Source organism: Oncorhynchus keta, chromosome 37 (genome assembly GCF_023373465.1).
Source record: "Oncorhynchus keta strain PuntledgeMale-10-30-2019 chromosome 37, Oket_V2, whole genome shotgun sequence".
In the NCBI taxonomy this organism is placed as follows: domain Eukaryota; kingdom Metazoa; phylum Chordata; class Actinopteri; order Salmoniformes; family Salmonidae; genus Oncorhynchus; species Oncorhynchus keta.
Genome location: NC_068457.1, coordinates 12,836,752 through 12,863,554, shown reverse-complemented (window position 1 = coordinate 12,863,554; position 26,803 = coordinate 12,836,752). Strand labels below are relative to the sequence as shown.

The 26,803-nt window shown below is 46.1% G+C and overlaps 1 protein-coding gene across 3 annotated transcripts in view; it reads right to left on the bottom strand.

Moving 5' to 3' along the window:
- Positions 1 to 1,354: 1,354 nt before the first annotated feature.
- LOC118399629 (cytoplasmic protein NCK2-like) overlaps positions 1,355 to 26,803 on the bottom strand; it is a 54,776-nt gene continuing 29,327 nt past the window's right edge. For 2 of the 3 annotated variants that reach the window (XM_035795879.2, XM_035795880.2), the window contains exons 2-4: positions 12,779 to 13,020; positions 2,928 to 3,682; positions 1,355 to 2,662 (exon numbers count right to left, since the gene is read on the bottom strand). In XM_035795879.2, coding sequence (XP_035651772.1) covers positions 2,468 to 2,662; positions 2,928 to 3,682; positions 12,779 to 13,004 — 1,176 coding nt within the window. In that variant the 5' untranslated portion in view covers positions 13,005 to 13,020 and the 3' untranslated portion in view covers positions 1,355 to 2,467. The remainder of the gene's footprint in view (positions 2,663 to 2,927; positions 3,683 to 12,778; positions 13,021 to 26,803) is intronic. The other variant, XM_035795881.2, reaches the window with a different exon arrangement.

The following is a 26,803-nucleotide window of genomic DNA, read 5'->3' as shown; positions in this document are numbered from 1 at the left end:
GACAGGTACAGGATGACAACAACAACTGCCCGAGTTACACTGGGAATGCACAATCCCTCCATCAGTGATCAGACTGTCCGCAATAGGTTGAGAGAGATTGGAATGAGGGCTTGTAGGCCTGTTGTAAGGCAGGTCCTCACCAGACATCACCGGCAAACAAAGTCGCCTATGGACACAAACCAACTGCCACTGGACCGGACTGGCAAAAAGTGCTCTTCACTGACGAGTTACGGTTTTGTCTCACCAGGGGTGATGGTCGGATTCGCGTTTATCGTCGAATGAATGAGCTTTACACCGAGGCCTGTACTCTGGAGCAGGATCGATTTGGAGGTGGAGGGTCCGTCATGGTCTGTGGCGGTGTGTCACAGCATCATTGGACTGAGCTTGTTGTCATTGCAGGCAATCTCAACGCTGTGTGTTACAGGGAAGACATCCTCCTCCCTCATGTGGTTCCCTTCCTGCAGGCTCATCCTGACACGACCCTCCAGCATGAGAATGCCACCAGCACTGCTCGTTCTGTGCGTGATTTCCTGCAAGACAGGAATGCCAGTGTTCGGCTATGTCCAATGAAGAGCCCGGATCTCAATCCCATTGAGCACGTCTGGTACCTGTTCAATCGGAGGGTGAGGGCTAGGGCCATTCCTCCCAAAAATATCTGGGAACTTACAGGTGCCTTGTTGGAAGAGTGGGGTAACATCTCACAGCAAGAACTGGCAAATCTGGTGCAGTCCATGAGGAGGAGAAGCCCTGCAGCACTCAATGCAGCTGGTGGCCACACCAGATACTGACTGTTGCTTTTGATTTTGCCCCCTTGTTCAGGGACACATTATTCCATTTCTGTTAGTTACATGTCTGTGGAACTTGTTCAGTTTATGTCTCAGTTGTTGAACCTTATGTTCATACAAATGTTTACACATGTTAAGTTTGCTGAAAATAAATGCAGTTGAGAGTGAGAGGACATTTCTTTTTTTGCTGAGTTTATATCTACACTCATTTATCTCTCGGAAAGAGAACGTTGGGTTAGGTTGTATCAGAAGCAGTGTCTGCTTCCCAAATGACAGTGTCTGCCCCCCAGATCTCATGCCGTATCAGGATTAAGGAGACACATTCCAAACGATCTAGCAAGACGTAAAGGAAGCAAGCACTTTTGTGGTTACTGAAGCTCTTGCATCAGGATGGGCCATCAGGTCCTGAAATGATGAAATCCTACCTGCAGTAACATTGCCATCTGTTGGTGGAAGATGGTAAATACAGAAACGCAATTTGAATGTATTCAAATTTAAGAAGATTGTTCAATCTTTTAAAAAGGTGAAAGGGAATAAAATTACACACTGCAGACAAATGCAACCAGAACTTATTTTGGAAAAACTTTTAATTGAACAAAAGTATTTCATTCCTCAGTCACCACACCGTCTTGGAGTACAGTACCTTTTAGCTGTATCTAAATTCATATAATATTCACCTTATTCTTCTTTTTAAATATACATACAGAGCTGAAAACAAGATTTAAATAACAGTGCTCAGTAACATTAAGACAGTTTTTCTTTTTTTAAAAGCAGGAAACAAAATGTTGAACAGACTCACTGGCAAACAGACAACCCACAAAACGTTTTCCTATCGCTCTTGAATCTCGGTCCTCGGCCAGCGACGTTTTCACCCGGACGCTGAGGAGGGCGGTGGATTCGAAGAGAACGTTCGGGGGAACATTTGAGCAGTATGAGGGTGTGGCTGGTACACATCCACGGACATTCAACACAGCTTACTGACCGTGTCCATTCCACAATACACCTACAGAGGGCGTCCTTTCCTTATCTGGTAAATGCAGTGCCAGTTGTGGTGCCTTTCTTTCTGGTACAACAGTCTTTATGGAAACGTAATACTACTTTCGATAACGACAGACAAAGCAACAACACCTACTGGAGACAAGCAAAAAGAGAAGAGCTGTTTCTCTCCTCCCGTTTGTTCCCCCCCCCCTCCCCCCAAAAAAAATCAGAAGGTCTCCAGTGATAATGTGATGTCAATGTCAACACATTAAATATTCACGTTCATGGTGTATGTAGCTGTTGTGACGGAACCATTGACTGTAAATCCCCATCCGTGCTCTGTCCTAAAACCTAGAGGCACCGGCAGGGCTTTACTAGGAGGCCAAGGCCAAGAGCAGATGCTTACAGACGATCCCTTAGTGAAGGCGTTCTCTGGACACTTCTGGATAGGACTCGGTGTCACTATTCTGAGAGGAATCTGAGCTACGGTGGCCAACATGTACCATTTGAGTCTCTCTATGTGCTAACTGTTGTATTGAAGGGGCATGGGCAGACTAGTGGATATTGCTGTGCTAAAATCAGTCAGTGGCAAGTCCTGTAATAAGGCTTGTTGTTAGGCCAGGCCGAGCACCGGGGTCCGGATTGTGTGTGTGTGTGTGAGTGTGCGTGTATGCAAATGTTTGCGAGCATGTGGGTGTGTGTGGTCACAGCAGCGGTTTGACCAGGTAGAGTTTGTCTCCATGTTCGCTGGTGAAGATCGGAGCTTTTTTGTAATGCTCCACCAGTTCGTCCATGCTGCTGAAGCGTCTCTGGCCGATACAGTAGACCCCGTCCGCCAGCGCTACCTTGAAGTGCTTGTTCTTTCCCATCGCCTTGAGGGACACGGAGAAATCACTGGGCTGGGAGAGAGAATTGGATGATTATTGCCATGGAGTTTCATTCTTAAGCCACTAGAGGGGGATATAAATCTACTGTAAAGTCCACCCATCCCACTGGATTAATGCAGTTTCCCTCAAGAAAGCTTTCCCAATAAAAACAGCTCAAAACACAGTATGATAAGGCTATTGTAAACCATAGAGTACATCATTATATACATAATCAGGAACACAAATCAACTGTTCTTCCCCCATTTCCACCAATCACAATTCTCTCTCGACCACTCACCGATGATTCGCTGTCTCTGACCAGGAAGTCTCCCTGACCTCCTCTCTCATTGAGCGCACTCTCTGCCTGATGCCTGGTCACTCCCCCATAGTACCAGTCCTTCCCGGCAAACTTTCCCACGCGGGCCGGCCCTGTGTAGTTGATCTGGGGTGAGTGGGGGCCCGAGCCCATGCCACCCCCGGGGGCCGGATCGTCGCTAAGTATAACCACATAGTTCTTTGGCACCAGGCCCACCTGTCCACGGGCGTTCCGACACCGCCACCACTCAGGGTCGTTCTCCGGTTTCTCCAGCACCTCCATCACTTCGCCCTTTTCAAAGTTTAGCTCCTCGTCTGTCACAGAGCTGAAAGGGTACAGCGTCTGGACAGTGTGGAGCGCCCTGGTGGTCCCGTTGATCACCCCTGCCGACCCTGCCCCCTGCCCTGGGTAACCTCCGCTTAGGTCCCCCGAGACGGCCTCCTCCTCTCCCTCCTCCAGGACATAGTTAGAGGGGAACCAACCTACCCGACCTTCAGAACTCCCTCGCCACCAGCCGTCGCTACACTTCTCCATGACAATGACCCTTGACCCCTTCACCAGTGTCAGCTCGTCTTCCCGCTCTGCCGCGTAGGCAAACTTGACCAGGGCTGAGATGCTGAGGTCGTAGATACGCTCGGCGCTGCTACCTCCGCCACCATTGGACGGGTACTCTGCGTCCGTGCTGGGCGTTGGCGAGGCATCGCGGGCACTCGTCTTCCTCTTCGTCTTCCCCAGGCCTTAGAGAGGGAGAGAGAGAGAACTATTTATACCACAAATTGAAGATCTCAGCAGTAGTTCCACAACAGAGCAGAATAACATAGTAAAAAGTCCCCCTTCAACATATTATGTTAAAAGTCCTGAGGCTAGAGTGTAGTACATCTAGAGAAAATGGCTCCAAACAGAAAGCTCGACGTGGTCATTGAGATTGAGTAGGCAGCTACGCTACTCAAAAAACAGCCTGCAACTGAAGTGCAGCAGCAAGCTGAGTTAATTAGCTCCTAGTACTGCTGGTAGAGGACGGTCCGGGGTTAGGAGGTCACCACCTCTCTCTGAGGCTACAGCCAAGGAGGCAAACACTTCAGAGTTGAGGGGTTCTGGGTAATTAGTGCTGGAAGGAAACTGGAGGTAAGGCCAGAGGAGAGACAAGGGGGGTTCTGGGTATTGACAGGCGATGTTAATTCCTCTCAGGCAGCTAATGACCAGACCACTGTGCAGGAAGGTTGTTTAGGAGACAGGAAACGCAGATCGGATGACACTGAGGTGGTCGGAAGGGTGGACATTGATTGCATCCAAAATGGCACCCTATTCCCTAAATAGTGCACTACTTCTGACCAGAGCCCTATGGGCCTCGGTCAAAACACAGGGCTCTGGTCAAAGGTATTGCAATATGTAGGGAATAGGGTACCATTTGGAATAGGGTGCCATTTGTTCGGTTGGCTCTCTTGCTGGAAAATATTAACCTTTAACCTCTTTTAATAACAACCCCCCCAAACCGGTCCCCCACTGTAAAATACTCCAGGAAAATGAGACTACTCCTTTCACTTTAGACTCTCAATCTCTAACTCGCTCTCTGAACATTTACACATTTATTTAAGACAATATAGAGAATCACTAATGCAACCAGAAGGAAGAGGATCATTACCATTTAAAGCCTAGTGTGTCGGAGAGAATTAACCTCAACCCTCTCAGCCAGGTAGGGGAGCACTCCGAAAGGTCACAAACAACCCCTTTCCTCCATCTCCCCATCTCTTCCTCCACTCCCCATCTCATGCATGAAACAACGAGGCTTTCTGACCTTCTGTGTTCTTGACGCTTAACTGGCCTTCTGCTCTGACGGAGCACGCAGCCAACCAAGGAGGGTCTTTGTTGTGAGTGAACAGCAACACTCCGTTCTTAGCAGACATACGAGAGCACGCAAACCTGGAGATGAGATGGGCTGCACGCACACAGAGACGTGCTTTTACACCTGCATTGTTTGCTGTTTGGGGTTTTAGGCTGGGTTTCTGTACAGCACTTTGAGATATCAGCTGATGTACGAAGGGCTATATAAATAAATTTGATTTGATACACTTGTATTCAAATGTGGAACTCATCTCACAATTACAAACACACCTGCTCAGGGGAAGCATCACATAGCTTACACATGACCAGTTACACGCAACACAGATAACATGACACAAAGCCGGTGGGACCAGAAAAAACAGGATTACATCATAGACCTCCTCCCGGGTCTCCTGTAATAGTACTACCCTCATGAAAAAGAGGAGTCGATGTATATGACGAGATCTCCTCTCTGCCCAGAAAGTTACCATTCACACGCTCTGCAAGCGCTAGAATGTTAAAATACATGTCACTCACTAAATACGGCCTGCAACTATCGTCATTTACTGCCGTTACGCCGCTATGTACTTCCAAAGAACTAAATAAACATTTCAATGTATTGTTTTGGTCCGGAAGAGGATCCTTTGCCCAGATACTGGTTCAATCATAGCCTAGATCATCATACTGAGAAACACACACACACACACACACACACACACACACACACACACACACACACACACACACACACACACACACAGCATGGAGACGAACAGCATGACGGACCAACCGAGTCAAATAAGACCCACAACAAACAGAATAATACACCCTCAGAGTTAAAATGACGAGAAGACAGCCCCCGTCTCCATGAATCAGCCTTCATCATGACACAGCAAGGCCAGTGGCAGCGTCACAGGGAAAACTGGGGTAAGAAGCTGCTTCCGTTTCAGTGACCTTGAGAGGTGGGAGAGGAGCGGGGGGGGGTGAAATACCATCACTTAGCCCCTGTCACAACTATCCCCCATCAACAGGCCATTCCACCCCTCACACAACAAACTGTGAGGAGGAGGCACAGACACTATTTATAGCTTTCACAGAAATAAAGGAAAAAGCTAACATTCGCTTTACATACTGGAGCGTACTGGGCTGTTGTTTTACATGGTAGGGCCGATGGCATTTCAAGGGTTGTAGATCAAGCGGCAGGCAGGGAGATTGGCATTTACACACACACGCTTGTCTATGAACACACACACACAACTTTTCTAAGCGATGACACACACATATACCTTCCTTCCTTAGCAAACTGACATCTGATCCATGACTTTCATGCTCATTCCTCTGCAGCATGCAACAACAAACAAAGTACTCTGTGTTGCGCTCACACACCACAACAGTAACGACACACTAACTCACAGTCGCCCCCACTAAGCAACACAGTGACAGTGACAATACTAATTAGACAACAACAAGCGCTAATTGGAACCTGAAAGATATATTTTTTAATTAAGTAGGCATAAATCGTGAGGAAGTGCCTTGAGAGCCTAAAGCACAATTGGCCCAGCGTCGTCCGGGTTAGGGGAGGGTTTGGCCGGGGGGGGGGGCTTTACTATGCTCATCGTGCTCTAGCGACTCCTTGTGGCGGGCTGGGCGCCTGCACGCTGGCCTCGGTCGTCAGGTGAACGATGTTTCCTCCGATACATTGGTGCGGCTGGATTCTGGGTTAAGTGGGCGGGTTAAGATACGCGGTTTGGTGGGTCTTGTTTCGGAGAACTCATGACTCGACCTTCGCCTCCCGAGCCAGTTGGAGTTGCAGCGATGAAAAAAAAATTGAAATTGGGGTTAAAATACAAAAAAATAAAGAGTGGGCCCACACCAACTCATCCATTCAACTGGTCCCAATCCAAGTCATCCATTCAACTGGTCCCAATCCAAGTCATCCATTCAACTGGGCCCATACCAAGTCATCCATTCAACTGGGCCCAATCCAAGTCATCCATTCAACTGGGCCCAATCCAAGTCATCCATTCAACTGGGCCCATACCAGGTCATCCATTCAACTGGGCCCATACCAAGTCATCCATTCAACTGGGCCCATACCAAGTCATCCATTCAACTGGGCCCATACCAAGTCACCCATTCAACTGGGCCCAATCCAAGTCATCCATTCAACTGAGCCCAATCCAAGTCATCCATTCAACTGAGCCCAATCCAAGTCATCCATTCAACTGGGCCCATACCAGATCATCCATTCAACTGGGCCCATACCAGGTCATCCATTCAACTGGGCCCATACCAAGTCATCCATTCAACTGGGCCCATACCAAGTCATCCATTCAAATGGGCCCAATCCAAGTCATCCATTCAACTGGGCCCAATCCAAGTCATCCATTCAACTGGGCCCAATCCAAGTCATCCATTCAACTGGGCCCATACCAGGTCATCCATTCAACTGGGCCCATACCAGGTCATCCATTCAACTGGGCCCATACCAAGTCATCCATTCAACTGGGCCCATACCAAGTCATCCATTCAACTGGGCCCAATCCAAGTCATCCATTCAACTGGGCCCAATCCAAGTCATCCATTCAACTGGGCCCAATCCAAGTCATCCATTCAACTGGGCCCATACCAGGTCATCCATTCAACTGGGCCCATACCAGGTCATCCATTCAACTGGGCCCATACCAGGTCATCCATTCAACTGGGCCCATACCAAGTCATCCATTCAACTGGGCCCACACCAAGTCATCCATTCAATTGAGCCTTCACCAGGCCATCAATTCCACCAGGCCCAAGGCGAGTCACAGTGTGGACCCATACAGCTGACTCATGGATGCTTAACCATACGCTCTTAACTTACGCTGATTTAAGGAGAACAGACGAGGGACAACCCCATCCAACTGACTCATGGATGCTTAACCATACGCTCTTAACTTACGCTGATTTAAGGAGAACAGGCGAGGGACAACCCCATCCAGCTGACTCATGGATGCTTAACCATACGCTCTTAACTTACGCTGATTTAAGGAGAACAGGCGAGGGACAACCCCATCCAGCTCGCTGCAGGGAAGCAATGTGGAGGACCTGGGGACAACTGTTCAATGTAGCACAATGGTGATTGCAGAGTAACACTAATCATGTATGGCTACTGCAGTGGTACTGGGGGAGTGAGAAAAGGAAGTCATTTGATGAGAAGTGAATGCCAAGCTATTCAGTATCAATCCCAGATATGGGCCCATTTCATGGGCTGATGAATGGAACAGGCCGTGCTTAGTCAGAATGTTCTCTTTGGAATATAAAGCTGATGGTCTCCAATAATAGATAATAGCATGGTGGGCGGTGGACCAATTAAGTAGCAGTGTGATCCACAAGAAGAATGTGAGCCCAGGTGGCACTTGGTGTCCATGAAAGCAGCGATGCTCTCTTCCGCTCTCTCCCAGTCTGTCTCGCTCTTTTCACTCGCTCCCTCTTCTCTCTCCTACCTCCTCTCTCCTCATAACGATGTCTCTCTCTCCCCCTCCTTCCTCTCTCTCATGATGAGACACTTCACTTAAGGTGTGGTATGAGACCAATGAATCACTCGCCAGCAACTTTCGCTTTATTCAATTTTCATAAAGCTGATTTTCTTCTCCGTGCCTCGGTCTGAAATTGAATTCCAGCACAAGGAGGATATACTGTAAACGAATACCTAGGCTATTTCTACCTATCTACCCCACAATCACTGATGAATAACAGAGTTAGATGATTATCTGAGGTTTGACGGGAACTCATTTTCTGTAAATGGCAGGGGGTTCTGGATGATAGCTGGGAAAGCTGTGTGGGTGTACTTAGAGGAAGAGAGGGATGGAGGAAGATGGAGAGGAAGATAGTTTGGTAGGATGGAGGGAGTAGAGGAGGCGAGAGTGCTCGTCTCCCAGACAATACTCTAGTCGTTTAACTCTACACCCCTCTACGGCTCCCCGTCGCTCTCTGTCACTTATCAAATCAAGCCTTAGCCATTCTTGTCTGAGCAGCCATTTCTCCGTCTGTTCTACTGTCCTCAGATCGCCCATCACAGACACAATTCCCTTGACAACTCTCTTCAATCAGATAGGAAGAAACTTCAGCAGTAGCTGAAGTAAGCCGAGCACCACTTTTTCTCAAACGCATCTCACAAGTTCCCGACAAAACACAACGTAGTTTGATCTTTATATCAGGCCTGCAATGCGACTAGCTTTCAAAACGCTAACATTTACCACTGACCAGCAACCCTCTGGTTAGCTAGAAGTCACGTCGTCTCCCCTACCTGAGCAGCCCCTGAAGTTGTAAGCAAAGACAACGTGACCATATACATCGCATGGCAACAAATCAATCCGTAACAACAATGTCCAACTGCCAGCCCTGAATGGTCGAACAGCGTATTGATAGAGCCATTAGCCAGTAACCTATAGCTTTTACAGTGGCCTGAACACGACCCGCAATACGATGACATTATGAGAGAGAAAACATCAAATCAAATGGAAGTAGCACACCAGAATGAGGTCTGCAGAGTGTCAGGACTCATAAAGAATGTAGTTAATCAAGAGGAAAGGCTGTTAACCACCTTGTTCACAGAATCACAGATAAGCAAGAGTCATTTCTGAAAAATATCGTCATCAGACAACTGTACTTGAAGGGTTAATTTAAACACAATTAAATCTACTTGACTACCTTATGTCAACCAATTTTAATTAGCCTCATCTTCGACAAACATGATTTATTTGTCATTATGAACTGGGTGGTTCAAGCCCTGGATGCTGATTGGCTGACAGCCGTCGTATATCGGACTCACACCACGGGTATGACGAGAAAGACATTTCTTTTTACTGATCTAATTACGTTGGTAACCAGTTTATAAAAGCAATAAGGCACCTCTGCGGGTTGTGGTATATGACCAATATACCACGGCTCAGGGCTACATCCAGGCACTCTGCGTCATGCTTAAGAACAGCCCTTAGCTGTGGTATATTGGCCATAAACCAGACCCCCTCGGGCCTTATTAGTTCATTACCCAACTCATGTTTGTTTAATGTCATGATTATTCAATAGCCCGTAAAGAAACATTAAGATAGATTATAGTTTTAGTTGTTTTGAAAGGTTCCTGTTGGCAAGACTGTCTGTGTCCCAAATGGCACCCTATTCCCTACATAGTGCACTACTTTTGACCTGAGCTCTGGTATATAAAAAAAAGTTGTGCACTATGTAGGGAACAGGGTGCCTATTTCAGAGGCAGCCAATGTGAACTGTTCCATTGAGATGAACTGAGGACATGGAGTTGCTGGGTTGGTTGGCACCAGGCCATTCTCTGTGGGAAGGTGAACGGGGCCAACGTTTCCACAGGCAGAGCACTATACTGACGGGCACCCAATGGAGCTAAGAACACACTGGATGCCTATCAGTAGACCCAGCTCCAACACAGAAACGGAGCTCATTTCAATCACTACAAAGGGCTGCAGTTGTGTTGGTAATTATAACACCTCGGTGGTTAGAGATGATTATGTACTGCACAAACCTGATTACTTAGGATGGAACGAACACACACACACACACACACACCGCTTTATGAATGACTAAATAAACATAGAAAATAAGTAAGCTTACACTAGATAGGATTCAAATCAACTGGTGACAAAAGCTAATATTGTCTCTCAGGTTATTCCAGTGAAAACAAGACATACGTGTCACTGGTTGAAGTAACCCTGGTAATAACCAATCAGAAAACAGATGGAGGTCCAGCCACACGCATACAGGGGTTGCCCTTGGAGGAAGCCAAGGTTGTAGCAGGTGGCTGGAGATGATTGGTTTATGTTCTGACATTTCTACTCATCCCCATTGGGGACGCAACCAATTCTATACAACAGGAACACAGCAGTCGGCAAGTTCACGTGTGTGTGGGTGCGTTCAAGGCGTGTGTGTGGGTGCGTTCAAGGCGTGTGTGTGGGTGCGTTCAAGGCGTGTGTGTGGGTGCCTTCAAGGCGTGTGTGTGGGTGCGTTCAAGGCCTGTGTGCGTTTAAGCGTAGGTTTAAGCGTGTGTCCGCATTAGAAATCACGGTGTACAGTACGTAAGCCTGATGGTATTTGAGTGTGAGGAATGCACAAAGCAGTAACACTCACCTCCCACCTCACAGCAGTTCATCTGCCTCCATCTCAAAGAGAGAGAACCCTCAATAACTATTCCAGCTATGCTCCTGTGATCTGGCTTTGTGTGTGTGTGGCGTGCGTGCGTGAAAAGCCAAAAAGCTCTTTGTCTCACTACAGGCCTGACAACATTATTTCAGTGCTCTCAGTGCTCTGGGCCCAGAGAACAAAGAGAGCTGTAGTGGATTTAGAGTTCCCCCTTTAAACAGTGTTTCCGGGGTTATATTAATTGATCAATAGTTGGATTGATAGGGAAGAGTATGTATCACTGTTAGCAGCAGAAGTCACCCTCAGGTTGCTCACTATTTATACAACGGGAGGCTCTAATCTTGCACGCTGATTGGTTAAAACCGCATTCCATCCAGTGTAAATTCCACAAGTTGCCACCGGCTAAAGCTATAACGTGGAAATGCCTATTTACACTGTTCAATCTCACTGTCTCGTCAGCCCAGCCAGACAATTTATAAACTTGATCTCCGCTGTAAAAAAGCATCTAGACATGATCTCCCATTTCTTTCAGAATAGCAATAGGTTTTCAATAGCGGAGATCTGTATTTGAACTAGCTGTCTGTCTCTCTGACATTTGCAACATTGTTTCAATATTGACATTTGATCTCCAGCTGTCCCATAGTAATGAACATGTCGGGGCCGAGAGTCAGGACAAGACAGGCAGCTTCTCTCAGCCAGTCGAAATCATGAATCAGCATAATTTTTATAGACAAATACAAAGAAATGTCAACAGAGAACAGGTCAAACGAAACGTAGTGTTGGCTGTGTTGTTGGCGAGCTCCTCTGAACAAGTGTCCTGATCAGCTACTACGCTGTAGTTCTCCATGCACTGTTTGACGTGACTGTAAGTTAACCGTAGTTGGCTAGCTAGCAAGGAAGGGATAATGCCAGCCAGTATGGCAATGTGTGTGTGTGTGTGTGTGTGGGAACAGACAAACTGCAGGTTTTTTTAATTGCATTGTCTGTCAAGACCTCTGACAACTAGGCAAGGCAGTGGGAGAAATCCTCTTGGCTAATTATCCTAATCTTTCAGTGCGACGTCTCATCTATCTTGTGCATTTCTGATGCAAGCGTCTATTCTTCACTGATAACATTGGATGGCAAGGTTCCGTCTCATCACAACGTCAGTTCCCATTGCCTAGTATCACTCTTGAGTGTCGGCCATTATCTTGCCCTTTCGCGCCATTGGAAATTATCTCCAATTCTCTGCGAGTATGAACATCTTAGTTTCTACCAACGGAGATTAATTCATTAGCCTCATAAGGGTGAGAGTTCTACCCTATTATTCCACAGTGAGAATTACCAGAGATCAGCTAATCCTAGCTGTTGTCCATCCAAGAAAACCCCTGCACTTCAAATTTAATTAGTCCTTACCTCCTCTGACCTTGGAAAAAGACGCTTCAATGCCTGAACAAAAGCTGCTTCAATACCGGAATTTCTCCTGATCGATCACACCAGCTTTCCCTTGCCTGATAATGAATAGCCTAAGGGATGCCTTACAAAACAAACGTCTCCTGTATTAAACATACTGTTTACAAATCACCATCCTTGAGAAATCATTGCTAACTGGAGAGTGTAAGTGTGTGAGGTAGTCAAGCATTTAACAGTGTTTCTTCCGAATTAATCACATGAGGTGAGACGCCTCTGTGGAGGCACCCCTAGAAAACAGCAGAGAAGAAAACACACGCACACACACAAACTACTTAGCCCAATGTCGAGATTGCGTGTGCCGCGCCGCCTCTGTGCACCCCTAGGAAACAGCAGAGAGATGCCCTCCGCATACACACACGCGCGCACACACACCCACCCACCCTCGTCCACCCACCTACACACTTAACCCAACTCACCGAGTGTGTCTTTGATGTTTTTCACCAGCGAGGTCTTCTTTAAGCTGTTTTTCCTCTCCACATAGTTAGAGGGGACGTAGCCGGTCCGGTTGGAGGCGTTCCTCACCTTCCACCACGTCTTGCTGTCATCCAGGAGCCACAGCCGCTCGTTTTTCCGGATGTCAAGTTCCTGTTCCTGCTGAGCCGAGTAGTCCCACTTGGCTATAACTATCACCTCCTCCGTCATTTTTCATGGAGTCCTTCTGGAACAGAGAGAGACACAGAGAGACCTACTGTTAGGGCAGGGTGGGGTTAACAGCAGGGCTGTGACGATGCCCTTATCGCAATATTCTTTACATGGCAAAAATGAAAAACACAAACTCTTTGGCCCTTTAAAAACAATGTATGTAAAATATTGTGTGCTATAGCTAGGAAAACATGATGATGTTTGTTTACAATATTAGCTCTGTTTTCCTAAAGAAGTCAAATCCACTTTGTGTTTTGTTTCCTTGCCACGATACTAAGGAATTGTCCCTGCCCTAGTTAACAAGGCACTTAACATGCAAAAATTGCACACACAGACGAACACCAGCAATACACACACATGAATAAAAGGGTGAGGTGAGCCGTTTCCGTGCAACCCTAGAAAAACACGAGAGAGAGAGAGAACGTTTCTCACACACACGCACATTCACTCTGAAGCCATTCTCAGAGGGATGGTGCCATCCACCACTATGGTCTGTGTGTGTCTCAGACGGACTGTGTGCAGGCCTCGTCTTGGCACTCGCGTGTCTGTCACACAGCTGTTGTTGTAAGACATCTGGCAGAGCGGAGCCTCTCTGCCCTGTAATCCAGGTTGGCTGAGACTTACTGTGTGTGTGTGTGTGTGTGTGTGTGTGTGTGTGTGTGTGTGTGTGTGTGTGTGTGTGTGTGTGTGTGTGTGTGTGTGTGTGTGTGTGTGTGTGTGTGTGTGTGTGTGTGTGTGTGTGTGTGTGTGTGTGTGTGTGTGTGTGTGTGTGTGTGTGTAAATGAGCATGTGTGACACTCAGGACTTGAGGTAAGTAATCAAAGGAACCACTAAGCTGGGAGTTCACGCTTTACTTCCAAACCACACGAGCCTCCTCTCCTTTTTACCAGCTTCTCTTATTTATCTTAAATGTACTGAATTATTCAGTGACACACTGAGCAGAGCACTGTTCTACGTTAAATGTGTCTATAAAACATGGCTTATGGGAAGAGGAAGGGAGAGAGAAAGAGAGAGAGAGAGAGAGGGAGGGAGGTAGGTAGGGAGGTAAGGCAGCCAGCACCTGCAGGCCTAATAAGGAATAAATCACACAAATCCAGGAGATATCTAGTGCTGCTGCACACTGAGGGTAAACAACACAAGGACTGGTGTCTATTCATAGAGAGGGAGGGAGGGAGGGAAACAGAGTGAGATACCAAGATAGAGACATTAGGGACATGGGGGGGAAGTAAAAGAGATGAGAGGGGGAGTAGAAAAGGAGACAGTGAGAAAAAGAGAGAGAATGACAAAGCCAGAGAGAGAGAGAGACACTATGGAGTGCTCTTTTACTGGATGGTGTCTCCAGCAAGACTGTGTGGTGTCCGAGAGATATTGCAGTGACAGGCCGTTTTTCCTTCCAGGGCCAGTCAGAGGTGCGCTCCCACATCGTCCTGACACCCTCCACGGGGATGAGGCTGTAAGCCAGCCGGCACCGGAGTCCCCAGCCCTCTCACCCATCACCCTCCGCGGGACGGCCTCTTGACAAGTCAGGGAGGGGGTGCTGGGAGGTTCCAAGCGCCAAGCAAAAATGATAATGCACACACCTCAGAGCTGTCACACTAACCACTGGCCACTTCTCCGCCTGACTGAGACGCCTTATTCACCGATCATACAGTCTTTCTTTTCAGCGCGGAAGGACAGTTTCGCAGACCCAGATCAAACTCTTTGAATAAAAAGCACGCGCTTCGATTGAAAGTGCTCTTTAAACTAAGAATAGGTTGAACCAGAAACAAGTATGTGGGGCTGCAAGGGCTGTGTCGTCAGATGTCTCTTTACTGATTCGCTGTTATTTCTACAGCCCATTGAGATCGATATGACTCAGTAAGGCTACAAGTAAAGAACCTTAGTGACCCAGCAAGAGAAAGCCACTATTGTCTGAGAGTGATGATGTCACACGACTGGAATTCTTTCCTCTCTCATCCATGAGCGTAGGGCAGGAAGAGCCTGATAAAGGCTGTCAGTCTACTCTCATCAACTGGCAGGGTTAAAAGACACAAACAAGTACATTCTTTTCAAGCAGAAGTTGCTTTTGGGCCTAATGCTGAAAACAGATATGCAAATTGCAAAGCCATAAAACATATTAACCTCGACGCATATTAAACCATCTTGATTGATCATCAGTTTTAGTTAGTCAACTTGACTTCCGTCTGATTGTACCCTAAGCTCCTTTTCTATAAAATAAAACCTTGTAGGTTTTATCCCAAGCATTGGATGATTCCCAGGGAAAGTCAACCTAAGCATATACAATAAAGTTAGGCATTTCCAAACGAAACTACATTCACAATTATGCTTATGTCTATACGTTGCAGTTCACCATTTTTTTTTATAGCAGTTTAAAGAGGAAATTGCATGAATTTTGACGATTACAGTGTAGGAGGCCAAGTCTCAAAAAATGTTTTTTACACTTTCGTATTTCATGGCTTTAATAAAGGGCTCACAGAGCTTGTTTTTCCACTCAGCTGTCAGCCAGTGTTAGTTATGGATATGAGGTGTTCATGAAGCAATACAGAACAAATGGAAGTGTCTTGAGTTGTGTTCGCGTGTTCTACTGTCTTGTAAATATATGACATTATCGCGATACTTAGGTGCCAATATGATATGTATTGCAAATCTCACAATTCTACATGTATTGCGAGTCAATACTATGATTTTATTGCGATTCCACAGTCCAAACATATTGTTCACCATATGTCTGCTGCAGACAAACAAGAGCCAGGTAATGTAGCGGTCATGAGGAAACAAGTTTGGCTCTCTATTTTAAAAAAGAACATGGGGAACAAGCTATGAAGGAAAAACATTTTGTTTCAGGTCCAGTCAACTAGCGCAAAAAAGAATATTGCGATAGTCAAAACGATACAATATATCGTCAAAAATATTCTCGATATGTACAGTGCCTTGCGAAAGTATTCGGCCCCCTTGAACTTTGCAACCTTTTGCCACATTTCAGGCTTCAAACATAAAGATATAAAACTGTATTTTTTTGTGAAGAATCAACAACAAGTGGGACACAATCATTAAGTGGAACGACATTTATTGGATATTTCAAACTTTTTTAACAAATCAAAAACTGAAAAATTGGGCGTGCAAAATTATTCAGCCCCTTTACTTTCAGTGCAGCAAACTCTCTCCAGAAGTTCAGTGAGGATCTCTGAATGATCCAATGTTGACCTAAATGACTAATGATGATAAATACAATCCACCTGTGTAATCAAGTCTCCGTATAAATGCACCTGCACTGTGATAGTCTCAGAGGTCCGTTAAAAGCGCAGAGAGCATCATGAAGAACAAGGAACACACCAGGCAGGTCCGAGATACTGTTGTGAAGAAGTTTAAATTTGGATTTGGATACAAAAAGATTTCCCAAGCTTTAAACATCCCAAGGAGCACTGTGCAAGCGATAATATTGAAATGGAAGGAGTATCAGACCACTGCAAATCTACCAAGACCTGGCCGTCCCTCTAAACTTTCAGCTCATACAAGGAGAAGACTGATCAGAGATGCAGCCAAGAGGCCCATGATCACTCTGGATGAACTGCAGAGATCTACAGCTGAGGTGGGACACTGTCCATAGGACAACAATCAGTCGTATATTGCACAAATCTGGCTTTTATGGAAGAGTGGCAAGAAGAAAGCCATTTCTTAAAGATATCCATAAAAAGTGTTGTTTAAAGTTTGCCAGAAGCCACCTGGGAGACACACCAAACATGTGGAAGAAGGTGCTCTGGTCAGATGAAACCAAAATTGAACTTTTTGGCAACAATGCAAAACGTTATGTTTGGCGTAAAAGCAACACAGCTCATCACCCTGAACACACCATCCCCACTGTCAAACATGGTGGTGGCAGCATCATGGTTTGGGCCTGCTTTTCTTCAGCAGGGACAGGGAAGATGGTTAAAATTGATGGGAAGATGGATGGAGCCAAATACAGGACCATTCTGGAAGAAAACCTGATGGAGTCTGCAAAAGACCTGAGACTGGGACGGAGATTTGTCTTCCATCAAGACAATGATCCAAAACGTAAAGCAAAATCTACAATGGAATGGTTCAAAAATAAACATATCCAGGTGTTAGAATGGCCAAGTCAAAGTCCAGACCTGAATCCAATCGAGAATCTGTGGAAAGAACTGGAAACTGCTGTTCACAAATGCTCTCCATCCAACCTCACTGAGCTTGAGCTGTTTTGCAAGGAGGAATGGGAAAAAATTTCAGTCTCTCGATGTGCAAAACTGATAGAGACATACCCCAAGCGACTTACAGCTGTAATCGCAGCAAAAGGTGGTACTACAAAGTATTAACTTAAGGGGGCTGAATAATTTTGCACGGCCAATTTTTCAGTTTTTGATTTGTTAAAAAAGTTTGAAATATCAAATAAATGTCATTCCACTTCATGATTGTGTCCCACTTGTTGTTGATTCTTCTAAAAAAAATACAGTTTTATATCTTTATGTTTGAAGCCTGAAATGTGGCAAAAGGTCGCAAAGTTCAAGGGGGCTGAATACTTTCGCAAGGCACTGTAAGTGCATCAATTTCCCCCATCACTATTGATGTGATATCTTAACTTCCGAAGCTTTGGCATTCACCAGATTTAGTGTGCTGGTTCTGAGAAGTAGTCTTTAGACTTTTCCTGAAGCAATTGTTGAATTCTTGAAATTGTTGATATCTTGAAAATGTATGTGTTCTTGCTAAGATTCTCTTGCCAAATATAATATATGCTGAAGTGCATTTCTCCTACTTGGCAGTACTGTTTTTTAGACAGAAAGATGAGAAGAGCATTTATCAACAATCTGTTAAAAGCCCTGGAGTGACTTTTCAACTGAAAGCGCCCCAAAATATAAAGACTTCATTCAGTGTCCAGAAAAGTGGATACAAATCATATTGATAAAGATAAAAAATATATAATGTATTAGGTTGTGATGCCTGGTCTTGTACACTATATTCAGACTGCCTGTAATTATACAATCATGATGTACTAAGCCTACTGCTGATTTCTTAAACCTCAAAATGACAAACGCGTTAAGATAGATTTTGAGCCAAGAAATCATTAAGATTTGATTGTCTATATACGAGTTCCATAACGGCGGGCGTAACATTCCTAACGGAGGGCGTAACATCCATAACGGAGGGCGTAACATCCCTAACGGAGGGCGTAACATCCCTAGCGGAGAGTGTAACATCCCTAACGGAGGGCGTAACATTCCTGACGGAGAGTGTAACATCCCTAGCGGCGGGCATAACATCCCTAACGGAGGGCGTAACATCCCTAGCGTCGGGCGTAACATCCCTAACGGAGGGCGTAACATCCCTAACGGAGGGCGTAACATCCATAACGGAGGGAGTAACATCCATAACGGAGGGCGTAACATCCATGACGGAGGGCATAACATCCATAACGGAGGGCGTAACATCCCTAACGGAGGGAGCATACCATCCACAACGGAGGGCGTAACATCCCTAACGGAGGGAGTAACATCCCTAACGGAGGGCGTAACATCCATAACGGAGGGCGTAACATCCATAACGGAGGGAGTAACATCCATGACGGAGGGCGTAACATCCATAACGGAGGGCGTAACATCCATAACGGAGGGCGTAACATCCATAACGGAGGGCGTAACATCCATAACGGAGGGCGTAACATCCATGACGGAGAGCGTAACATCCATAACGGCAGGCGTAATATCCCTAACGGCGGGCGTAACATCCATAACGGAGGGCGTAACATCCATAACGGAGGGCGTAACATCCATAACGGAGGGCGTAACATCCATAACGGAGGGCGTAACATCCATAACGGCGGGCGTAACATCCATAACGGAGAGCGTAACATCCCTAACGGAGAGCGTAACATCCATAACGGAGGGCGTAACATCCATAACGGCGGGCGTAACATTCCTAACGGAGAGCGTAACATCCATAACGGAGGGCGTAACATTCCTAACGGCGGGCGTAACATTCCTAACGGAGGGCGTAACATCCATAACGGAGGGCGTAACATCCCTAACGGAGGGCGTAACATCCCTAGCGGAGAGTGTAACATCCCTAACGGAGGGCGTAACATTCCTAACGGAGAGTGTAACATCCATAACGGCGGGCGTAACATCCCTAGCGGCGGGCGTAACATCCATAACGGAGGGCGTAACATCCCTAACGGTGGGCGTAACATCCCTAACGGAGGGTGTAACATCCCTAACGGAGGGCGTAACATCCATAACGGAGGGCGTAACATCCATAACGGAGGGAGTAACATCCATGACGGGGGGCGTAACATCCATAACGGAGGGCGTAACATCCATAACGGAGGGCGTAACATCCATAACGGAGGGCGTAACATCCATAACGGAGGGCGTAACATCCATAACGGAGGGTGTAACATCCCTAACGGCGGGCGTAACATCCCTAACGGAGGGCGTAACATCCCTAACGGAGGGAGTAACATCCCTAACGGAGGGCGTAACATCCATAACGGAGGGCGTAACGGCGGGCGTAACATCCCTAACGGAGGGAGTAACATCCCTAACGGAGGGCGTAACATCCATAACGGAGGGCGTAACATCCATAACGGAGGGCGTAACATCCATAACGGAGGGCGTAACATCCATAACGGAGGGCGTAACATCCATAACAGAGGGCGTACGGCGGACATAACATCCATAACGGAGGGCGTAACATCCCTAACGGAGAGCGTAACATCCATAACGGAGGGCGTAACATCCATAACGGGGGCGTAATATCCCTAATGGAGGGAGTAACATCCCTAACGGAGGGCGTAACATCCCTAACGGAGGGAGTAACATCCCTAACGGAGGGCGTAACATCCATAACGGAGGGCGTAACATCCATAACGGAGGGCGTAACATCCATAACGGCGGGCGTAACATCCATAACGGAGAGTGTAACATCCCTAACGGAGAGCGTAACATCCCTAACGGAGAGCGTAACATCCATAACGGAGGGCGTAACATCCATAACGGAGAGTGTAACATCCCTAACAGAGAGCGTAACATCCCTAACGGAGAGCGTAACATCCATAACGGAGGGCGTAACATCCATAACGGAGGGCGTAACATCCATAACGGCGGGCGTAACATTCCTAATGGAGGGCATAACATCCCTAACGGAGAGCGTAACATCCATAATGGAGAGCGTAACATCCATAATGGAGAGCGTAACATCCATAATGGAGAGCGTAACATCCATAACGGAGGGCGTAACATTCCTAACGGAGGGCGTAACATCCCTAACGGAGGGCGTAACATCCCTAACGGAGGGCGTAACATCCCTAACGGAGGGCGTAACATCCCTAACGGAGGGCGTAACATCCATAACGGAGGGCGTAACATCCCTAACGGAGGGCGTAACATCCCTAACGGAGGGCGTAACATCCCTAACGGAGGGCGTAACATCCATAACGGAGGGCGTAACATCCCTAACGGAGGGCGTAACATCCCTAACGGAGGGCGTAACATCCATAACGGAGGGCGTAACATCCCTAACGGAGGGCGTAACATCCCTAACGGAGGGCGTAACATCCCTAACGGAGGGCGTAACATCCCTAACGGAGGGCGTAACATCCCTAACGGAGGGCGTAACATCCATAACGGAGGGCGTAACATCCCTAACGGAGGGCGTAACATCCCTAACGGAGGGCGTAACATCCCTAACGGAGGGCGTAACATCCCTAACGGAGGGCGTAACATCCCTAACGGAGGGCGTAACATCCCTAACGGAGGGCGTAACATCCATAACGGAGGGCGTAACATCCCTAACGGAGGGCGTAACATCCCTAACGGAGGGCGTAACATCCCTAACGGAGGGCGTAACATCCCTAACGGAGGGCGTAACATCCCTAACGGAGGGCGTAACATCCCTAACGGAGAGCGTAACATCCATTGCGGTCGTTTTTCCTCTCTAAAATAATCATGTAAATGACAATCTTTTCAAAATGATCGTTATGGATAGCAATGGCTATCCATGTTTTGTTCCATCACCACTCTGCTCTGTCTGCTCACACCCTGTTCAGCTCGGTGTGCAGTGGAAACACCAGAATGGTGCCGTGGTAAGTTCTTCAAGAGATGTAATATTTCATAAAAGGGAAATAGAACATTGCTCACACCTTAAATCAGTCAAAACAGTTATGGTAGAGTATAGGAATCTGACAACATGCAGAAATAACTAGAATGCATTTTCTTCTCAGAAGATGGAGACAAGCTGTCCGAGGCTTATTCAGGAGGGTTTGGAAGATCGCGACCTGCTCTGGCATCTCAGGAGAGAACTGAGACAGAAGGTCAAGATCTCAGCCTCATCAAACACACACACACACACAAAATCACTTTCTTAATGTGCATCTTGTGTAAATTGTGCATTTCCACAAATATAATACTGAACTGAGAGGAAGTATAAGAAGGTATTATTTAAAGTTATTATTAAAGGCTTTAATAGATCATTAGGGCACAAAGCATGTATTAACCAATAACAGAGAGTGATTATGGAGGTCAGGAGAGCAGGGATTACCATAGAGGGGATAGGATCAGGAGGCTGGGGGGGACGTGGACCAGTTTTCACTGTAATTGCATAAATGTGCAGCAGGGTCGGAGCTGCCTGTAGAGAGAGATTCCTAACGAGTTTAACCAGGCCCAATTTAGCCAATTCCTTCATCTCCATCTCACCTAGCTCTGTAATCCAATTTGAGGATCCTTTTCATTCGTCTGAGAACCAGGAGAGAAGGGGAGGAGAGGGGATTCTAAGAGAAAGATGGGGGGGTGAGAGAGAGGGTTGGGGTGAGTAATACAAAGGGAGCGAGAAAGAGAGGGGGCAGAAAGACAGAGAGGGAGAAAGAAAGAGTGATGTATTTCATTAGAGAAAGGAGGACAGGACCAGGAGAGAGATTGGAAGAGAGACTCGTCACCATGCCACTGTATGACTCAGTGTGAGAGCAGCAGAGTGCTATAAAGACAACCACCTCAAACAGGAAACCTGTAGACCCAGACGGGGATGCAGTGCAGAGCTTCCAGTCCCGACTGGATTAGAGACTATAGGAGCTGGCAGTGCAGAGCTTTCAGTCCCGACTGGATTAGAGGCTATAGGAGCAGGCAGTGCAGAGCTTCCAGTCCCGACTGGATTAGAGGCTATAGGAGCAGGCAGTGCAGAGCTTCCAGTCCCGACTGGATTAGAGGCTATAGGAGCTGGCAGTGCAGAGCTTCCAGTCCGGACTGGATTAGAGGTTATAAAAGCAGGCAGAGCACACAGAGGCCCAGTAAGGCAAAGAGGCTCAGCACAGTTCCCAGTGCCAGCTGTGCTCTCTGCTCCCCCTTCAACCCACCCTGCTGGCTGGGTGGCATGTCTCAGCTCACCTAGGCCTAACCAGCCCTGACAACAGGGACCACTGCCAGGGTACCATGTCATGCCATGCCAAGGGGAGGGCATGTGAGAAGTGTGGAACTAATAGACTCATTTTGTGTGTGTGTGTGTGTGTGTGTGTGTGTGTGTGTGTGTGTGTGTGTGTGTGTGTGTGTGTGTGTGTGTGTGTGTGTGTGTGTGTGTGTGTGTGTGTGTGTGTGTGTGTGTGTCAGGGTTTCTGTAAACCTGTAATTGCAAAAAAAATACAAAAGCTGATTGTCCAGGAGAAGAAGAAAAAAAAACATTGTGAAATAATATTTTTTATCCTATTGATTGCTGTAAATACCAGTCGATGTAAATACATTAGACTGGTCATGCTTATTGGTCTATAGGTTCATTAGCATAATTTAGTGGTATTAAATTGGTGCGCGTGTACAGTATATTCGTTACGTATCTCATTTATTTAATGTGTACAGATACAGAGTATTTGAGCGGAAAATCTGTCAGACAGTGCGAGGCATCGGAGGGCAGGCTTCTTCAGCACGTCACACACACCACTTTGCAATGAACTGGAGGGAGTATGCATTTTGAAAACATATACTTCATTGTTTGAAACCTGAACGTTTTCCTACATATTATGAGGCATGCCTTACCTCGCTTTAAAGTAGCCTAGCCAAAAATCTGACCATATCCGTGGAGACAATTATTTTATTTCAACTTTATTCCATTATCCAGTAGGCAAAGGCACAATCCTAGTTATATTAGCAACCCATGCTAGTTGTTGCGCACTAGATCTCCCCTCTTTCGAACAGATATTTTCATCTCGGTCACTTGACACTTGCTTGCACGTGCGGTGCGCTTTTGACAAGCTAAGTATTATGCTTTGTGCGCATTACTGCGCGTATAATGTATAGAAATAATAGTTTATCGCCATTTTAAGCTAAACGTTCTGATTTGTTGCATTTATGTCGCCTGGTTGTATGAGTTTGTAATCTATCATCCCACAACTGTCCCAGAGTCTGTTTGGAATAGGCCATTTCTCTCTCAACAAACTGACCAATAGCATACGGCAATTTTTCTACTATGGGGGATAGTAGATTAAAATAGGTTTGTGATTTTGCAGTTTGTTACTCATCTCGTTGGCTGAGGAAAAGTAAATGTGGACAATTATTCTAAAATCTTCAAAGTGCACATCAGAATTTGGTAAAGGAGATTGGTAAAGTGCACATTGTTGAATCCTATAGACTCGCAGGTTCTGTTAATGTGAATTACAATAATCTCAATGTGATTCTGAGCACCGTGGGTGGACGCCCTAATCAGATTACGCACCCAATGCATATGAGTCCGGTAATCCGGCCACATTTTCCTAACTGAAAACCCTGTTGTGTGAGACAGGAGACAGGTAGTCCCTGGGTCCACTCTTCCTCAACCACTACATGAACTACTCTCATCCTCTGATCTCTAATAGGTATCCTACAGCAACCATGTCTGATGGGACACCAGAGTTGAAGTAGAGACTTCAAGCACACCACTACCCACCATACAGTTATACAGACATGTTTAACCTATTTGAAACATCTGCTATTGAGCCACCCATCAACCCCTGCAGACAGCCTAGAAGTCAGCTAAGCTTCTCTGGGCCTCTCTCAGCACAAGGATGAATAACTCATGTCCTTGAGGGCCAGAGTCTGCTACCTTTCCTTATTGCCTTTGAATGAGTGCTACATTTACACTTTGCCTGGGAGCAACAAAAAAAACAGGATTGTGGTCCTGGAGGACCGGAGTCTGTTGCTTTGCCTCTGTCTGAACAAACACTGGGCCTACAGCTAGTCTACACAGACCAGCAGAACAGAAGGATGAGACACGCAGAGCCAGAGCTGAAAACAGCAGTAGCCCGAAAGGCGGCTTCCATTTTTATTACAGCAACATAATACTCAGAGCATCGTGTTCAGCAGCCAAAAAACACTGCACTGGGGGGCAAAGAGAGGGATCATTCTACATCTGGAAAAGTGAGGGGGGAATGATAGAAAGAGGAAGAGAAAAATTGAGAAAAATATCCTCCATCCATAAATGTCCATTGAGCATGAGGGAAATGACATTTAGACAGGCTGAGTGTGCTGATGCCCAGACAGACAGAGTAATCCCCATCGTCATCATCGTAATAATAAATGCCCTTGGATATGTCAGCCTGGGATGTGATGAATTCATTTCTGCTCTGCTGTCCAGACCAGTCCACAAACCCGTTGAGGGGCTGATGTGTAGTTGTGTATCTCTAATATAAAGACGCAGATGGTTAAGGTAGCAGAATGTGTGTAGATTACAAAAGTCAAAGGTTTACACACACCTTAGCCAAATACATTTAAACTCAGTTTTTCACAATTCCTGACATTTATAATCCTAGGGAAAAAATCCCTGTTAGGATAACCACTTTATTTTAAGAATTTGAAATGTCAGAATAATAGTGGAGAGAATTATTTATTTTAGATTTTATATATTTCATCACATTCCCAGTGGGTCAGAAGTTTACATACACTCAATTAGTATTTGGTAGCATTGCCTTTAAAATTGTTTAACTTGGGTCAAACGTTTTGGGAAGCCTTCCACAAGCTTAAATTGGGTGAATTTTGGCCCATTCCTCCTGACAGAGCTGGTGTAACTGAGTCAGGTTTGTAGGACTCCTTGCTCGCACACGCTTTTTCAGTTCTGCCCACACATTTTCTATAGGATTAAGGCCAGGGCTTTGTGATGGCCACTCCAGTACCTTGATTTTGTTGTCCTTGAGCTATTTTGCCACAACTTTGGAAGTATGCTTAGGGGTCATTGTCCATTTGGAAGATCCATTTGCGATTAAGCTTTAACTTCCTGACTGATGTCTTCAGATGTTGCTTCAATATATCCACATAATTATCCTCCCTCGTGATTCCATCTATTTTGTGAAGTGCACCAGTCCGTCCTGCAGCAAAGCACCCCCACAACATGATTCGGCCACCCCCGTGCTTCACGGTTGGGATGGTGTTCTTCGGCTTGCAAGCCTCCCCCTTTTTCCTCCAAACCTAATGATGGTCATTATGGCAAAACAGTTCTATTTTTGTTTCATCAGACCATCATTAGACCAAAAAGTATGATTTTTGTCCCCATGTGCAGTTGCAAACCGTAGTCTGGCTTTTTTATGGTGGTTTTGGAGCAGTGGCTTCTTCCTTGCTGAGCGGCCTTTCAGGTTACGTCAATATAGGACTCGTTTTACTTTGGATATAGATACTTTTGTACCCGTTTCCTCCAGCATCTTCACAAGGTCCTTTGCTGTTGTTCTGGGATTGATTTGCACTTTTCGCACCAAAGTACGTTCATCTCGAAAGGGCAGAACGCGTCTCCTTCCTAAGCGGTATGACGGCTGCGTGGTCCCACGGTGTTTATACTTGGGTACTATTGTTTGTACAGATGAAGGTGGTACCTTCGTTTGGAAATTGCTCCCAAGAATGAACCAGACTTGTGGAGGTCTACAATTTGTTTCTGAGGTCTTGGCTGATGTCTTTTGATTTTCCCATGATGTCAAAACAGAGTCACTGAGTTTGAAGGTGGGCCTTGAAATACATCCACAGGTACACCTCCAATTGACTCAAATTATGTCAATTAGCCTATCAGAAGCTTCTAAAGCCATGACATCAATTTCTGGAATTTTCCAAGCTGTTTAAAGGCACAGTCAACTTAATGTATGTAAACATATGACCCACTGGAATTGTGATACAATTATTTGTGTCATGCACAAAGTAGATGTCCTAACCGACTTGCCCAAACTATAGTTTGTTAACAAGAAATTTGTGGAGTGGTTGAAAAATGAGTTTTACATAAACTTCAGACTTCAACTGTACATCCCTCCAATTTGAAAAATAAAGATGAAGGCCTACAAATTATCAAAATGTTGCTTCTTCAAGGCAAAGGGGGAGGGGACGACAACCCTACGTGAGTGGAAGTAAACTGTACCATTTACACAAACAGAACTTGAACCTTACCCAAAACTGTCTCGATAAAAGGTTTGCTGATTTGGCTTTAAGTCTGCGTATTCTTGCTGTGCAGGCCACAGTAGTAGAATGGTGTGCACTAGCTTGTGACTCCCCAGTCTAGGAGAGATACAGAGACCGGGTTTAGCCATGCCCTGGTTCACAGAGGAGCAGAGAGACTGGTCCACTCTGGTGTGCTGCTGCTGTAGGCTTAAGTGCAGGTATGAGGTTTAAGTGTAGGTATGAGGTTTAAGTGTAGGTATGAGGGGTAAGTGTAGGTATGAGGTTTAAGTGTAGGTATGAGGTTTAAGTGTAGGTATGAGGGGTAAGTGTAGGTATGAGGTTTAAGTGTAGGTATGAGGTTTAAGTGTAGGTATGAGGGGTAAGTGTAGGTATGAGGGGTAAGTGTAGGTATGAGGGGTAAGTGTA